The sequence below is a fragment of the Protopterus annectens genome, chromosome 2.part0 (assembly GCF_019279795.1).
Source record: "Protopterus annectens isolate FY-2018-M chromosome 2.part0, PAN1.0, whole genome shotgun sequence".
NCBI lineage: Eukaryota > Metazoa > Chordata > Ceratodontiformes > Protopteridae > Protopterus > Protopterus annectens.
Window position 1 is genome coordinate 1,700,352,298 of NC_056728.1, and position 17,893 is coordinate 1,700,370,190.

Consider the following 17,893-nt stretch of genomic DNA (forward strand, 5'->3'; position numbering starts at 1 on the left):
AACAACTCATGATACCTCTTTTGAATATCACAGACTTTTGAGCAATCCTACTTAAACTGCTCCATCATACGAACTACTGTGTCCCCCAAAGGAAAACTCCTTAAAGCAATAATCAGGACTCAAGAACTCCTCTTCCTCAGACCCACAGTACAAAGGTGAGGTGATTTGTGAGGAGTAGGCCACTGATTCATCTCCTGAATTTACCTATTCATCTGAAGACTCCCTAGTCCTTTTGGGTAGAGTAGATGACCAATGAGAAGCAGGAAGTGATACCTCCTGAGGTGGTCTCAAGGCCATCAGGGCATTGAACATGCCCAGGGTAAAGTGCTGCCATTCCCTCTAAGGATCCTTAGCAATGGAAGTAATGTGTTTAGTTTTCTGCTTCTTCTTTAGTGGGATATCAGCTTTGACCAACCTAGGAGGCTCTGAGCCATGCCTAGGCTCAATAGGGTACCAGGAACCTCTTCCCTAACCAGAATCTGAGGATTTCCCCAGGCCCTTAAGAAATGATAAGCCATGGTTCCTCCTCAACATCTGTGGCAGATGTCTGCATTGTCTCACAGGATGTGTAAGAAGCCAGTTCCATGCTGGCTCCCAACAGTATTGTGGCAGAGGAAAACTGTGTCAACACCAGACAGTCTTTGGAGTACTCATCCACCTCAAAGATGTCAGGCAGTGGCTGGACAGCAGCAAAGTTAGACTGAGACTTGTTGGTCTTCTTTTTAAGAGATGACTGTATCTAGGGGCAGGCGGATTTGGTCATGATACCCTGCGTCAAAAGTTTGAGATGTTGGTTTTCAAGATAAATGGATAAAGAGGACAGATGTAAAGCTGTAAAGCATTTTGGGAACAAAAGCCTGACAAATGGTACACCAGGTATGAATATGTGAAGCATCTGAGCAGAATAAAAATTTATTGTAACACCATTTATGGGAAATCTGCCCCCCACACTGCCATTTTTCCTTCTTGGATGACATGAACTCTAAGTATATAAAAAAGGAAGAAAAGCAGAACCCTCAAAAGGGCACTTATCTGTAAATGGTTAGGTAAAAAAACAGCTCAGCGAAGGGAGTTCAGACGTTCAACTTAGGCGATCGGACTGGAAGCAAAGAAGATCAGAGTATGGAATGCATGCAAGTCACCTTTATACCCTACACCTTTATGGGGAGCATACACCTAATGTACGATGCTAGGGGGACATAAAGGCTTTGTTATACTGGCTGGATGCAGAGCTATACTTGGCAGGGGATCCCACATATTATGAATACTGCAAAAGTGATAAGGAAGGACATCAACATATATATGAATGTGTTCAAGTTGCAGGATAGCTTCAAGTTAAGGCATTTTTTAAGACCCATGGCCTCAAGAAGAGCCACATTATGGGAAGTCTCTGTGACAGGAATCTATCCCTCCAGCATGTTCTATTTATTGTTGTGGCGAGGTTTAGCTCACTAGAGCGCGTGGCTCGCAGTGACTTGGATTTCTTTAGGTGGAGCATGTCCATAATTTCTGAGTTGGACATGGCTTTGTAAGTCAGACAGAGATCACGTCTGAGTAAGCGATATGCCACTAATTCCTAACTACATTAGGCTGAGCCCCTCACTAACACTCTTCAAGAAAAGCATTGACGAGTGGACGGGCAACAGAAAATACACCCCTGGGATCACTTCATTGGCTCTGCTTGACAGAGGCTCAGTTAATTAATCAATGGGGCGGCGAAAGCCGACACACTCTGGCTAGGCTTATAAATGCCCTCGGGCAGATAGCCTAGTACCTACCTATGAACCTATTAATGTGTTCCAATTAGAATTTACTAGGCTGGAATATCTTGTCTTGGAAAAAAAAAAAATTATGAGGTCATTAAATGTTTTAACCAGAATGTTTAAGCCTTGGCAAGAGAGATACAGACTATCATTGGCAAAGTAGGAAGACGTGTTAGCCATCTCATCATAAGATGACACATACTGGATCCTCCTAGAATAACACCAGCTACACAGCCAATTGTATTGCCTTTGAATCTCAGCATCATTCTAGGTGATGGCTCAAGATGAGTGCTTTTCCTGTCTCAGATACATGCATAGTTATTTCAGTCTTATCCCCCCCGCCCATCTCTCTAGGTAGAGCACCAAAAGTCAATCACCCCTACGAAGATCACTAAAAGGTCATAATTATATTTAAGATGAAGTGATCTAAAAACCCTTATGTCCTAAATCCAGACTTCAAAAAGACAGCCGTTACCCTACTCTCATCCAGCCTGGTAAGGGTAGTGTCTATATGTCTGATAACACAGTCATCTATTGCTAAAACACTAGAATGATTAGATGCAGTCCAAGTAGGCTGTAAGAGCTTGAAGGCTGTACCCTTGTGATTCTTAGAGACAAGAGTATTGGTTTGTGAGCATAAAGGCTGAAGGGACATGTGTTGCTGAGTGAATTAATGTCAGGTTTTTTTTTTTTAGCTTTTAGCCTGCGATGTTTAGGCAGTGTTCTCTTAACAGAATCATAAACTGCTTTTGTGAAAATGCTCTGTGCTTTGTGTGCAAGTGCGCTGTGCTTACTGTTTCTGTTCTGTGGTGAGAATGCAGCCTACAAGTTATGTAAATACTTACACTTTTCATACAGTGAATCATTGTGAAATAGCAATAAACAGTGTTTGGTATGCACAAGGCCTAAAAATGCCCAGTGCTATCATGATGGCTATAGAAGGAGCAAAAGCTGACTAAGATTCCACACTGGCCAGCTCAGACAAAGGTACATAACAAAACAGGACAGCTTTATAACTTGCTCTTTTTTTTATTAAATGATCACTTTAGACACAAGCACACATACATTAATAGAAAAGAAAACAAACTATATTAACATGTTTTCATCTCCATATACTACACATTACATATACATTTTCTTCCTTTATAACAACTGCCATTCAGTTCAACATCATATAAACTGCTCGATTCCTTCTCCTCCTCCTCCTCCTCCTCCTGAACATTATTCTGCATGTACTGTTCCCACAATTTCCATTTATCTCAATGTAATTTGCTCCTACACTTTTTAAAGATCCCACTTCCAGGTCTTTTATCTCTCTCTTAAAATATTCAATACTTCAAATTCTGTTAGGTTTAGATTTTGATTTCCATTTTCTAGTATTTTTTTTGTTCGGCAGCTAATAATAATTAAACAATAAGGTCCTACTATGCCTATCCAGTTCAACTTAATAACATACTCTTAAAAAGCATCCTACAGTCCAGCACTTGCTCAGACCTAATAGCAAGCACTAATATACCCTGACACTTGATTGCCCAGCAGGGCAAGGCTCATTATTCACCCCTCACCAACCAAGCGACTAAGCAGCTCACCCTACTATTCAGGCATGACCAAAGGGCAATTTCAGGTATACTCTCAATGTCCCGCTGGTGAACCTGGGTATCCTGAGGCAATGTTACAACCGCCTCATGTACACAGACAACCCTCTCCTACTACCACAAAACATTAACATATGCGAGAGATGCAATTATATAGCTAAATTGGAGGCTAAGCTCTCTCCACCCAAGACTGGAACAGGCAGTCATGAGAAGAAGGTTAACACTTGCACGACACCTCCAGCCTCACATAGACATACTAAACCAGCAGTGGCAAAGAATACACATAAATACACAAAATCATACTCAGAGGTTCTAAATAAAAAGCTGCAAAAGCATCACAGACCTCCAAAGCAGACACCCAAAAAACCTGCAACTCCCGTCACACACCAGACAACACATAAAACACAAAATCAGTGTGCCACACAATCACAGCCCTTAAGGCGAAATAACATACCTAACACACTAGTAATAGGTGACTCTATAGTCAGGCACACTGACGTCCCACTCACTAGGCTGGACAAGGAGAAGGTTACTGTTAGCTGCCTGTCGGGAGCCAGAATCCGCCACATAACACAAGCACTCAGGTCACTCCAGAACAAGTACAAATATGACTCTATCATTGTTCATGTTGGTGTGAATGACCGGAGATGAACCTCCCTGGGCTACATGAAAAGAGACATGGAAGAGCTCTCTGATCATGTAGCCCAGGTGGGTATGACCCTGACCCTGAGTAGCATCCTGCCCTCACCAAAAATGATACCGCAGTATAAAGAAAAAATGAACAATTTCAACAACTGGCTAAGCTTCTGGTGTCATTCAAAGGGGATCCAGTGTCTGTCAGCCTGGGACGACATGCTCGACAGGCCTCATTGCTTCGCAAGAGACGGCTTGCACCTGTCACCACTAGGCTTTCGAATACTGGCCAAGGCTCTTGCTGCCCCCATAGTGCCTTTTTTAGGCAAGGCTCAAAAGTCAAACCCACCTCTGTAAACAGCACAAATAAAAAAATGAAGGTTATGTCACTCAACGCCAGGAGTTTAAATCTCAAAATGCATGCACTCGAAGCACTCCTCAGTATGGAGAATGTCGAAATCTATGCAGTAACTGAAACCTGGTTCAAGGCTCCACAGAGCACCCCAGCACTACCAGGCTACAACTCATACCACACATTTCGGCCACAGAACATGGACCGAAACACAAAAGGAGGGGGTGTATCCATATTCATCAAGGATACATACACCTCCAAGTTAGTGGCGCAACATGATACCTCCGAGATCATCCATGTGCAACTAACATCACGCAAATCTGCAATGCAAATTGTGGCCTGCTACAGATCACCCTCCATGTCCCAGGACCACCACTCTGCCTTTCTGGAGACACTGGAAAACATGAAGGTCCTACCGAACACCCTGATATTGGGCGATTTCAATTGCCCTACCGTTAACTGGGAAAACTACTCAAGTACAAACTCCCAGGTCCAGCGCTTCCTGGAATTTATCAACTCAAATGCCCTGGATCAGCTGGTAAACTCCCCTACCAGAGGTGAAAACATATTGGACCTGGTCATCACCAACATGTGTGACAGGTGTTCCACACCCGAGGTCAACCTGTCACTGGTTAGATCAGACCATAAACTAATCACTCTGGATGTCCACACCACACCACCACCTCCAACCAAGGAAACCACAATGAAAAACTTTTCTATAGCAAACTTCACCTTACTTAAGACAGAGGTGGTAAGTTTCACAGCCCCCACGCTAAAGGATAGCAGTGTCCAAGATGCAGGAACCTTTACAAATGCACTCTATGAGCACCTACAAGGATGCATGGATCGTGCCATCCCTAGCAAAACCAAGACTCACTCCCCTAAGAGAAAGAAACCAGTCTGGTGGACCCCTGCCATAAACCGGCTATACAATAGAAGGAGGAAACTAGTTCAGAAAAAAAGCAAATACCAAGAAGGAAAGACATCCCTGATCAGTATCAGTAAGAATCTAAGGTCCCTCATAAAATCCTCCAAGGCTAACTTCTAAAGAAAAAGAGCCAAGGATTCGAAAGATAACCACAAAGCCTTCTTTAGCTATGTTAAGAATCTAAGTGGCAACTCACAGATATGCTCTGAGCTAGTGCAAAATAGCACAAAATATACTGAACCTACTGATATTGCCAACATCCTGGCAGATAGATTCAGTGCAAACTTCACCCCCCTCTCACCCCCAAAAGGGCCCACAACAATACCGGAAAAGTGTAGTGTCCTGGAAATCACAGACGCACAGGTGAAAACAGCCCTTTCAAAAGCCAAAAACACAGCATCAATGGGGCCAGATGGTGTCCCAGGCTGCGTCTTGCATGAACTACAGAATGAACTAACCCCCCACCTAAACACACTGTTCAACCTCAGCCTCTCCACAGGCTACGTGCCCAGAGAATGGCGCACAGCAATGGTTATTCCACTCCACAAAGTAGGGGCCACAAATGACCCTGGTAACTATCTCCCCATAAGCCTGACTAGCCTGGTCTGCAAGGTTATGGAGTGCATCATCATGGAACTCATTAACAAAGACATTGGGAACCTCCAAACACTTGACCCGACCCAGTTCGGCTTTGTTAAAGGCAGATCATGCCTACTAAACCTGGTTGACTTCTTCGAGACAGTCACCAAGGTCATAGATGAGGGGAAGGTAGTTCACACAGCCTACCTTGACCTCGCCAAGGCTTTTGACACCATTCCCCACTTGGGAATTATAGAAAAACTCACCAGCCTGAAAATAAACCCCTATGTCACGAGATGGGTTGCTAACTGGCTTACAGACAGAACTCACATGGTAAGAATAGCGGACTCCAGGTCTGACTTTAAACCAATCACAAGTGGTGTCCCACAAGGCTCGGTCCTGGGACCCCTACTGTTCGGCATACACTTCTCAGAAGTACAGGCAAACACAGGAGGACTATGGCTAACCAACTTCACCGATGACTGCAAACTGGGAGCCATAATTGACTCTTTGGCTGACACGGACATTCTCCAAAAGGGCCTTACTGAGACGGACACCTGGTGTCAAAGTCATGGTCTCAAGCTAAATGCCAAAAAATGCATAGTCATCCCGTTTGGGAAAAACAAAACACCCATGAATTACCACACAGGTGGCAGCCCCCTTAATACAGAAGAGGTAATAAGAGATCTGGGGACCCAGGTAGATAGTAATCTCTCCTTTGACAATCATATTGCCAAAGTAGTTAGGAAATCTTTCTATGTAGCCCATCTAATTACTAAAGGGTTCACATCTAGAAATAAAGAGGTTATAGTGCCCCTCTACTCGTCACTAATCAGACCCATCATAGAGTACAATGCCCTGTTTGGGATGTACCTCACAAGACACTTCCAACAGCTGGAAAGACCACAAACGTACCTCACCAAGAGGATTACTGGCCTCAAACATATATGTCCTATGCAGCCCGACTGGAAAAACTCCAGCTGTACTCAGTGGCATATCGCTTACTCAGAGGTGATCTCTGCCTGTCTTACAAAGCCATGTCCAACTCAGAATTGATGGACATGCTACACCTAAAGAAATCCAAGTCACTGTGAGCCACTCACTCTAGTGAGCTAAACCTCGCCACAACAATAAATAGAACATGCTAGAGGGATAGATTCCTGTCACAGAGTCTCCCCATGCTTTGGAACAAAATTCCTAACTACATTAGGCAGAGCCCCTCACTAACACTCTTCAAGAGAAACCTTGACGAGTGGATGGGTAACAGAAAATACACCACTGGGATCACTTCATTGGCTCTTCTTGACAGAGGCTCAGTTAATTAATCAATGGGGCGGCGAAAGCTGACACACACTGGCTAGGCTTATAAATGCCCGCAGGCAGAAAGCCTAGTACCTACCTATGAACCTATAAGACAAAGATAGAAAAAGGCAGCAATTTGGGATATGGCTAAAGGACACAAGAATATGAGCTGAGTACTGAAGTATTCACAAATGCAAAAAACAACAAAAAATGATATATATATATATATATATATATATATATATATATATACATATATATAAAACTGATATAAATATGTAAGAGCAATACGTTATCCCATAACAAATGAAAAATTTAAATCAAATAAATTTACCCAGTAGGCTAATACGGTCTCTAACAAGTAAAAACAATGAGCCATAGATATTCTAACCCAATGGATCTGTGTACAATTAATGGAATTGCTAAGACAATCTAGCGGAGTAGTTTCAAGGGCAGTAAGTGTAAACAGTTTTGGTACAGTATCAGTACTGCAGTCAGACAGTTAATAAAAGTACATCACGATAGGTAAGGTCTACTCTCATGTGCAGTACTGCAGAGCAATAGCTTTAAATGTTCTAACATAGAAGATTATGGTCAGGCTTTCAGGCTGTAACTACATTATTATCTGTTTGAGACATAGATTCCAAGAGATCCGATCATAATTATTTGAAGTGCATGGAGCTTTATTTGCTTTATGTACTATTAGTTACAGAGAAAAGAGAAAAAAAAGCATAATGTGTTTACTGGCTTTGAAAGCTGGTGAAGCCCTTAGTGAACACTTTCAAAACAGACAGTAGCTGAACAATCAGATGTATCATCAGTGGGTGGGACAAAGGATCAAAAATTGGGAAAGTTTTTAAATACTGCTCTAACTGACTTAAAATATTAATAAAACAAGTTTTACATTAATATGCGTTTGAACAATAAGAATTGTGACATTCTGTTTCTGGCATTTTTAACATACTGTAATTCTCAGTGATTTTGCACAAAAGAAAATACTTTTATTAAGGACAGGGCAAAATACCAGATGAAGTCAGAGACAATTGAGAAGTATTCAGTGCAGGCAGAAATGAAGCTGTTATTTACTTCTGCCACTGTCATTTGTTGGCTAGCATAGCCAGTATTTAGTTTCTAGTGTGACATCCGATATTATCAGTGCTTAGAAAGGTGCGTAACAAATGTTAAGCACCTTTCTAGGTGCTGTTAATATTGAGGCTCGTGCTAGAGCTGCACTTAACTAGCTTGCCTTTTTCCCAGAAATTGGAGCATAATCACGGTACTCCATGCACTACAGTACAGTTATCAGCAACAAACAGAAATGCAACACCACCAGTGATCAAAAAGTGCTATCAGCAACAGATAATAACTTTGTCTTCTACATACCTAGCATCAGTAACGAGTAACACAGCGGTATTGTCTTAGACATTGCCATTAGTGAACAACAGCACAAAAGCAAATGAGCGACACTCTAGAGTCCTTTCCAGCAATAAAGCTTCTGCACCTAATTTCCACTGTATAATCATGACATTGTTAATTATTCTTGAGTTAAACATAAATTGAAACTTATTACAAAAAGGGAAATGCACATTTACATAAAAAATAAACATAAAGCCATGGTGTGTGTGTGCAACAGAGGATCCACAGTGGAAAAACTGAGCAAATAAAAATGAAAGTGTATATTATGCAATGTAATTGTTGTGCTAGAAAATATATTTAGTTATGCAGTTTAATCTATTCTACATAAATTATAAAGCACATTCAGATTTAATATCTCATTCTCATGAGGATTTTACACATTAATGCAAACACATACATGAAAGCATAGACAGTAAGCTAATTGGTATGTCTCTGTATATCACATTGCTACTACAGTGCCTACCTCATTTTCTGTAAAGCAGTTCAGAACTTCCTGATTGAAATGCCTGGGCAAGTTGGTGAGAACCGGAAGATCTATACTCCTTGCTTTCAGCTTTGGTTTAGCAGGTTGAGGTTCCTGATCAGTATCACCAGAGGAAGTTTGATTCACCTAAATATGGATATAAAATGAAAGGATAACACTACATGCAAAATGAACAACAGAACACAAAAGTGCCTGATGTCTAAAAATTTCAGCAGCGTAGTATAATAAAACAGTTATCATGAAATTATGTTCAATTTTTTTAGGATGACGGTGAGAGAGTAGCTTTACTGTCACCATAACAGCAGATCTTCAAGGAGGTGTCACTTGTTCAGTAAATCACAACACTAGGGCTTACCACTATATATGTTCTTCTCTCCTGGCCACAGATGTTATACATTTTGCTTACATAAACACAAAGGCACACACTAATCTTATACCAGCTTTCCTTGGAGCCTTGTTAGTACATGAGGCAATTATATACAGCCAGCAATGTTAACAGTGTTCTCTTCTTTGAGACCATCCTTGCACTTATAGACAATACTGACTGCAATAAATTACAGTCTGTAACAGAACTATAATAAAAATAATAAGCATGTAGTACTCTAACTGAAAGTTATGTACTTACCATAACATCAGACATGGATGAACAGGTCCATCCTTATTAACATTAAGACTAAGGCTAGCAAGCACCAATTCAATTCCATTTATGAAACACTCCCAGGTTACCACACCTCTCTTTCACCTGTAATGCTCTGCAAAACAGTGTCCTCTCTAGTAATGATGCAGTATGGCAACTCAGAAATAAATGCCATGAAAACTAAACAATTTCTAGACCATGTCAGCAAGGAAGAAGTGTGAGTATTCTGATGAGGACAGACGTGCTCATTCACCGCTAATGTTAAGGTAAATACAAAGTTCTGTATCTTGTATAAGGAGGTCCATTTTTGTCTACAGCACAACAGAGTCCTCTGCTTATCCTCCTGAGTGGTCACCTTCATCTAGTAACTATGGCCCTGAAGGAAGAAGTAGACCTAGAAATCACATCCATCTTGTAGTGCAGGGTGATGGTAATCAGTGAAGCTCATATAGCTGCTGCATAGGTACATCTATGCATCCATTTTTGAAGACTGCCTAAGTAGTACCTACTACCCTTGCTGAGTGATCTCTAGGAACAGAAGGCAAAGGTTTACTGAGTTTTTCATTGCAGAATTTAATGCAATGTGTCATCCATCTGAATAATTTAATTTTAAAAACTTTAATTTACATAAATGATGCAAACAATTATAAAAAAAAACAGGTCTTGTCCTTATAAAATCTTAGCTGCGAACATTTATACAATGTAACAAATATTTGTTTCTGGAAGAACAATTGGGAAAGAATACAGGCAGGTTAACAGATTGAGGTTTGTATTAGTGACTACCGGGCTACCTCAGGCATAAAATAAGAAATAATTTTTAAAGGGAACCATGTATATAACTGTAGCTACTAGACAGTGTTCTTATACATACAAAGACTGGGACGGTCTGAAATAATACAATCTTTGTGGAAAATTAAGTATGGAAAATTAATGCACAATGTTGGCAACTCAGAGAAGCTCTTCCAGCTGAAGAACTACTCAATTGGAAAACTTTTCCATGACAAACATTCCAACTCTGCAGCAAATGCTGATTTAAAATGAGCAAAAGTCAGTGTTTCTAAAACAAAGTACACATCTCATGGAGGAATGGAATATTTGAAAGGAGATTAGAAAAGGAAAGTACATCTCAAAAAGGTTTTACATGCTTCCAAACATAATGCTGACAGAGCTTTGAAGAAAGTCTGAAATGGCAACAAGATGCACAAACAGCTTAATTCTGTGTCAAATGTCTGACAAACTTTTATTAGCATGTTTGGTGCTGAAGCTGTGAATGGGCTTCAAATCTTAAGTAAGGCATATAGAAAATGTGTCCGTCTATTCTTACATGTTATTTTCAGTATTAGGCATCATGACAAAGATAAGCATCTGAACTACCATGGTGGGGTGTTAAGAGTGCCGAATAATTATTGGAAGTGGATTGGCGGGGGGTGGGGTGAACATCTGGGTCAGGTTTGCCAGACAGTTGAGTCAGGAGACTTCTCTACTTCTTCCTGAGGAGAGTAAACCACAACTGATGAGACAAAAATAGGGTTATGAAAATGACAGGGTACTTGTTTTGCCTTGACATCTCTACAGACTTTAGAACAATAGAAAGCATGGAAAGCGTAAATGAGCAAGCACTGGAGTACATGCGGTTGGTGTTGGTCAGTGAAGCAAACCGGTTGCAAAAAGTTTTCCCTCATCAACATAAATTTTTTTCCCCCACACAGGACTGAAGGACCACTTATGAGGCTTCGGTAAGCAACAAACAGAGTTTGTTTGCTAGACAACTAGTTTATCCAGGAATGAAACTAGCAATCAGAAAGTGTTCTGTTGACACCAAACATTCCCACACCCTTACTGCTTCTTGACAGAGGGGATAGCAGTACGTTGTTTCCTGTTTATTTATACTCCAGACAAACTGGCAAGTTGTCCTTGTGGATGATTATAAAATCCTGGGGCAAGAACTCCAGAAAGGCTTTCAGCTTGAGAAAGACTGCCTTCATCTCCAGAACACTTATGTATAGGCTGACCTCTGTGACCAAGCAACTTGGAAAGCCAGCTGTTGATAATCTTTCCTCCTTCCTAGTGCAGAGACATCTGTCATGACAGCCACTATAAGAGTGATGCCATGGAAAGGGTTGCACAGAGAAAAGCCTGGAATGTGATGCCACCCCTAGAGATCTGACTTGTAAGACCTGGAAATTTCGACATGTTGTGTCACTGGATCAATTAAATGAAACTACTGAACTTCAAATGTCCATTGTATAAACCGCATACACAGCTTTTCAAAGGGAATGTAAAGCTGTGTAAAATCTTACCATAACAGTAGATGTCTAGTCATCACCTCTTGGATCTCCTGCCAAGAGAAGCCCACTATCCAGCCAGTATACCAAAGCCTTAATTACCTAGGAACATTGTCACATGTATGCTTGGCATGAGTGTAGAGCATAAAGGTGATGTATGAATGCTCCCGACCCAGAAATGAAGCGGCCCAGGAGAACAAGACCCCAGCTGAAAGGAGAACATGTACATCCAGAAAAAGGAAGGAAGGTGGAGAAGAACCTCTCAGCCGAAAGAAAAAATACTACCCATGCACAAGGAGAAAAAAGAAGAGGGGGTAGCAGGGAGGAAGTGAATACAGCAACAGTGAAAAGAAGGACATCTACTGTTATGGACTGTACTATGTCCTTCCATATCACTGCTGCAGAATTTACCAACTCTGAGAAAATACAAAAGCCAGGACATTGGGTTTGGCAGTTTCTACAGAAATCATCTCTTCGATTTCCAAGCCACTTCTTTTTGTTATTCTTTTCATGGCAAACAGATGTCTGCTTCTATTAGGACTCATTCCACCAGTGCAGTGGCTTCCTTGGGGCCTTTCTTCAAGGGTTTAGATGCCAACTCCATCAGTTCAAACATTCACTAAACATTACAAACTGGATGTCATTTAATGAGCCAGGGAAGGTTTTGCCAAGGCATCCCCACTTTCTCAGTAGCTTTTGACAGGCATAACAGAAAAGCTAAATAAACTGGGAGTAAACCCCTATGTGACCTGCTGGACTGCCAAATGGCTCACACACAGAATGTAGGAAATCAAAACAAGGGAAGTTACCTCCACAAAGAAACCAGTGAGGTACCCCAGGGTTATGTGCTGGCATCTCTCCTGTTTGGCAGTAAAAGCATGTACCAAAGGGCTCTGTCTAAATTTGCAAATGACTGCAAGCTAGGAGCAGTCAATGAATCCCCAAATGACTTAGCCATCCTGCAGAAAAGTTTGTCCCAAATAAATAACTAGTGTGAAAAATCATGGACTGAAACTAAATGCCAAAAAATGCATTATTGTGCCCCTGGGGAAGCCATCTATCCCAGGAAACTACCACATTGACAATACACCCCTAAGAGTTGACCCAGTTGTTCAAGATTAGGGAACGTATGTGGACAGTGACCTAACTTTTGACCAACATGTGCCCGTTGTTGTAAGAAGTAATTCTATAATGTGCAGCTTATAAACAAAGGGATTGTGTCTAGATCTAAGGATGTCATTGTCCCCCTTTACTCAGCCCTAATTAGGCCAATCATTGAATATAATGCCTCTTTTGGCATGTATCTGTACAGACATATGCAACAAATGGAACACCTAAAAAGGATACAAGGCCTAAACAACATGTCCTACACAGACCAACTCAAACCATGTCACTATACTTGGTATCCTACAGATTGCTAAGAGGTGGCCTGCATCTGGCTTACAAGCATACCTCTCAATCTGTTAGTGCAAGAAATCTGGACAAAGCCCATATAAATGGGGGGACAAAGACCCAAAATAGGGACATATTTTAAATATTGTGCTTAGAAGGTTGCTAGAGTAACTGGGTTTGTTTTAACACACATTTTCCAAAGGACTGATGTTTAGTCCTCAGATCACCCTAGCAATTTGCCAGAAAACAACTGATTTTATGAGAAACAGACCAAAAATATGAGCCAAAAATCTGGAGAGTTGAGAGGTATGCTTACAAGGCATCGTTAGACCCAACACTGATGGATTTATTGCATATCAGCAAGTCAAACAGCATCAGAAACGCTTGGTCTAGGGATCTAAACCTCTTCTGTAACATCAACAGAACAGTTATAGGGACAGGTATATCTCACAGAGAATACCGCTGCTCTGATTCCCATCCACATAAAACAAAGTTCATCTCTGTCCATTTTCATGCACAACTTGGATTTATTGATGGGAAAGGGAAAATTTAGCCCAGGACTGCTCCCTGTACTAATAATGGACAGCGGAAGTGCCTAAATGCTCTATGCCATGAATGGGTCCTCTCAGTTTATCTATGGTATGATCCCAGTTATTTTCATTAGGGGTAATATAAAATTATCGACCATGGGATAGGTAAGGCCAGTATATATAACCAAATAAGATAGGTTACTTCAAGCACAAAAACAGAAATTGGCTAGGCTTAAAATGGCCCACAAGGGCAGACAGACTAATAATTACCTATGAACCTATAACTGCAGCCACTATCCCCACTGTTGTTATGTATAAAAAGGCTGTGACTGTGTGAGACTGAAAGCTATAAAATACCAAGTTCTGTAATGGAAGGATCTTGTCTGAAGGAAGACGGGCCCTGAAGTACAGTGTGTCTAAGGTGCGTACTCTGAAGGTTACCTTTTGAAAAGGCTCCAGCTGGGACTCTGCAGTGTTCACCATACCTTCTGAAGACTAGGAGATACTCAGGTTTTCAAGCAAACATCAACCTGATATGTGGCGGTGCAGCTAGAAACCAGTCATCCAGATATGGAAATACTTTCACCCCTTACAGCCTACAATACACTAAACTACAGACATGCATTTGGTGGGCACCTCAGGGGCTCAGGATGAGACTAAAGATAGAGTGAAACTGGAACGGATAGTGTCTGACTCCAACCCATAAACACAGAAACATCCTGGACTCCTTGTCAAACTTTCTGACACCATGACCAAACTTATCCTTTGAGAAGGAAAGAAAAAGCTAATCTGTCTACCTAATATCTTTGGTACAACACAGATAACTGATGGTGAACACCCATCAAATGCAAAGTATATTCCCCTTTATTAGAAAAATTAGAAAATAAAACTGGTAGATTAATAGACTGGTTAACAGCAGCCTCTGATGTCACTTTTGGAAGAAAATTTGAGTTAGTTCATACAAATACTCAATTCTTATGAAAAATCAAGTAAGAAGGTTTACAGGATAGAAATTCAAAAATTATCCTAGCTGACGTAACACCATTAGCAAAACAGATATTTCAGGTCTACTGAAGCTGCTGGTTCAAAGGGAGGTTGGATTAGGGCCTGAAATAACAAGGTAAAATCCCAAGGAGGAACTGGATCTCTGACAGGAGGTCTAAAAATGAAAGTTCCTGTTAAAAAAGCCTTAGAAAGTTTCTAGGTGGCAACAGTGCTCTGGTTTTCCCCACTGTGAAAATCAGATATAGCTGCTAGCTGAACTCTGATTGTCATAAAACTAGCAACTTGTTGGAACAATGCCACCAGGAAATCTAAAACAGATGGCAAAGGTGCTGAAAATGATCTAAGTCCTTAGCAGAAGCCCATATAGCAAACCTTTTCCACTTACTTTCACAGACTTTTCTCGTGTTTAGTTTCTGTGACAAAGACAGAATGTAAATAAATGATGTTGAAAGAATGGCATCTCTGGCCATTACTGGAACTACAGGAACCATACAATTAATTTCAGGGCTTTCAAGTCTCAGTGAGGCTGGCCAGACAAGAGGAGATACGAGGTCTGGAAGAGGATCCAGCAATTATTAAGGTGTTTCACGTGAGGCCAAAGAAAAGGGAAACAGACCTGCAATGGCTAGAAGGGTGCAATAAGAATAACTGTTGCCTTCCACCTGACGGCTTTCTGCAGAAGCTTGGTTACATGGGGAAAGGGGGAAATGTATAAAGGAGACAAGGGGACAACTGTAGATTACAGCATCATTCGGTGCTTAACCCTCTGAAGGGATCAAGGCAAAGTAGCTGCTGACCTGGTGTTCAGATGGGAAGCGAAAAGGTCACATCCTGGCTGTCCCTAGCAACTGAATATCATAGTTGTCACTGAGTGGTTGAGGGACACTCATGTTGTAGCAGGACTGATCTGCTCAACTTGTCCAATGGCAAACTGGAAATCCCTGGGATATGTGTGTTGCCACCAAAAAGCAATGGGAGGACATTGCTCATTGTCAGACCTTCATAGCATCCCGACATAATGACTATGAACAGGTTCCCTCTTGTTTGTTGATATACCAGAGCACTGCCATGGTGTCCATCTGGATGGATATCACACCCTTGGGATAGGAGTTCTGAAAGGCGTGCAATCTAGGAGGACTGCCTCATCTCCAAGACAGTGATGTGAAGTTTGGCCGTTGTCATCTATGTGAATTGAACCATCTTCCCTTTGAAATGACCCCCCGCCCACCTCACAAGAGAGGCATCCGTGATCACTGTGGCAATCGTGGGTAGAAAGTCGAAAGGTCAACCCCATTTGACCAGTGGAGAGGTCAATCATTAAATAATGTGGTGTCTGCATATTGGCATGAGACACATGAGGAAGTGCAGCTGCTGGTATACACTGATTATTGAACAGAAAGGGTCCACTGCAACACCCTCATGTAATATTGTACCTAAAGAACCAGCACACTGGATGCAGATACTGAAAGAGGACTTCAGAAGCCTGGTGATGGAGTGAGAGAACTCTCAAATTTAGAAGTCTGTCAGTCTGGGATGTTGAGTCTAGTTGGCAACCTACACCTTCTATTGTTTGAGTCTGTGTCAGCTGGCTTTTCTTTAGATTTACAGTGATCCCAAGGGATGAGACAACTGCAGCAAGAAGTCCCTGCATTGGATAAGCAGATCCCCTGTGAATATGGTGAGGAGTCAGTCATCTAGATAGGGGAATACACAGAAACCTTATACTGTTAGATACGCTGCCACCACAGCCATGCAAATGGTGAACACCCTGGGGGCTGTGGTGAGACCAAAGGGCAGTGCTCTGAATTGGAAATGACTGGGCCCCAGATGAAAGCAGAGAAACCTCTTGGACTGCCTCACTATCTTAACATGGATGTAGGCACCCTGAAGGTCTATCAGGCACATCCAGTCAACCCTCCTCAGAAGAGGCAGAATGGAGTGAACTATGACCATCCAGAACCTTTTGTCTTTCATAAACTGATTAAGATTGAGGCCCAGAATAAGCCTAAAGTCCCTGGTCTTTTTCGGAACCAAAAAACATCTTGAATAGACTCTGAATCCTTGCTGGTCTGCTGGCATCTCCTGGATGCTCATTTTTCTGTTGGCTTTGATAACTCTGCTGCTGCCAATTTCGTCTTATTGGGTAGAATGTTGGGCATTTTCTTTTGGCATGTAGTGGGGAAAGCAAAGGAAATAATGCAGCCTCTGGTGATTATCCTCTGTCCACATGAATCTTGACTAATGGCAAGCCAGGCATGAGGGTGCAAAAATAAGTACCTCTCCCATCTGCCTCTAGACTGCAGTAGTTGGGCAACCCACTCAAGAGCACTGAAAGGGTTTTTGTTTTTTGTAGAGAGACCTTGAAACTTCCTCTGCCCCTTAGACAATGTCCATTAAAGTTATTCCCACCTCTACCTTGGGTAGGTTCTGTTACCAGACGTGTCCTGGACAAAATTCTGAGATTTGTGAAACCATCACTTCTTTCCACCCTTTTGGTTCTGGGAAAATGTCTTTGTTGGGCTGGGGGGTGGAAAGACATATGCCTACATCAGACAAACTCTTGTCCTCCTGCTCACTTCTGATGAGCATATCTTTGAGTTTTCGTACAAAGAATGTTGAATCATCAAAAGGAGCATTAATGAAAGATGTCTTGAAGCTCTTTGCAAAATGACAAAGATGCATCCAGGTATGCCAGCAAATAGCAAAGCCAGTGCCTGCCGCTCTCTATGTGCCATCAGTTGCATTAGAAAGTAAGCACATGGACATGTTGGACATTAAACAGCTGCATATCTACATTTTTTTCTGAACATCAGAAGGCAAACTGCCACAGAGGGACTTGGAAAGTTCCTTAGTGAAGTCCCTCTGGAAGTGAGTAATACAATAACATCGAACTGGTAATCTCGAAATCTGAAAACTCCAAAAGCTGAGAACAGCGATTTTTTTCCCTGGGAAAAAAAATTGCTGTTCCAGCACAAAACACGAAACACAAAAA

At 41.6% G+C, this 17,893-nt stretch overlaps 1 protein-coding gene across 1 annotated transcript in view; it reads right to left on the reverse strand.

Annotated features, from left to right (window-relative positions):
- Nucleotides 1-17,893, reverse strand: part of HSPA4L (heat shock protein family A (Hsp70) member 4 like) — a 2,148,355-nt gene that overhangs the window by 513,907 nt on the left and 1,616,555 nt on the right. Inside the window, exon 14 of the mRNA XM_044061754.1 lies at nucleotides 9,032-9,178. Within this exon, the coding sequence (XP_043917689.1) occupies nucleotides 9,032-9,178 (147 nt within the window). The remainder of the gene's footprint in view (nucleotides 1-9,031; nucleotides 9,179-17,893) is intronic.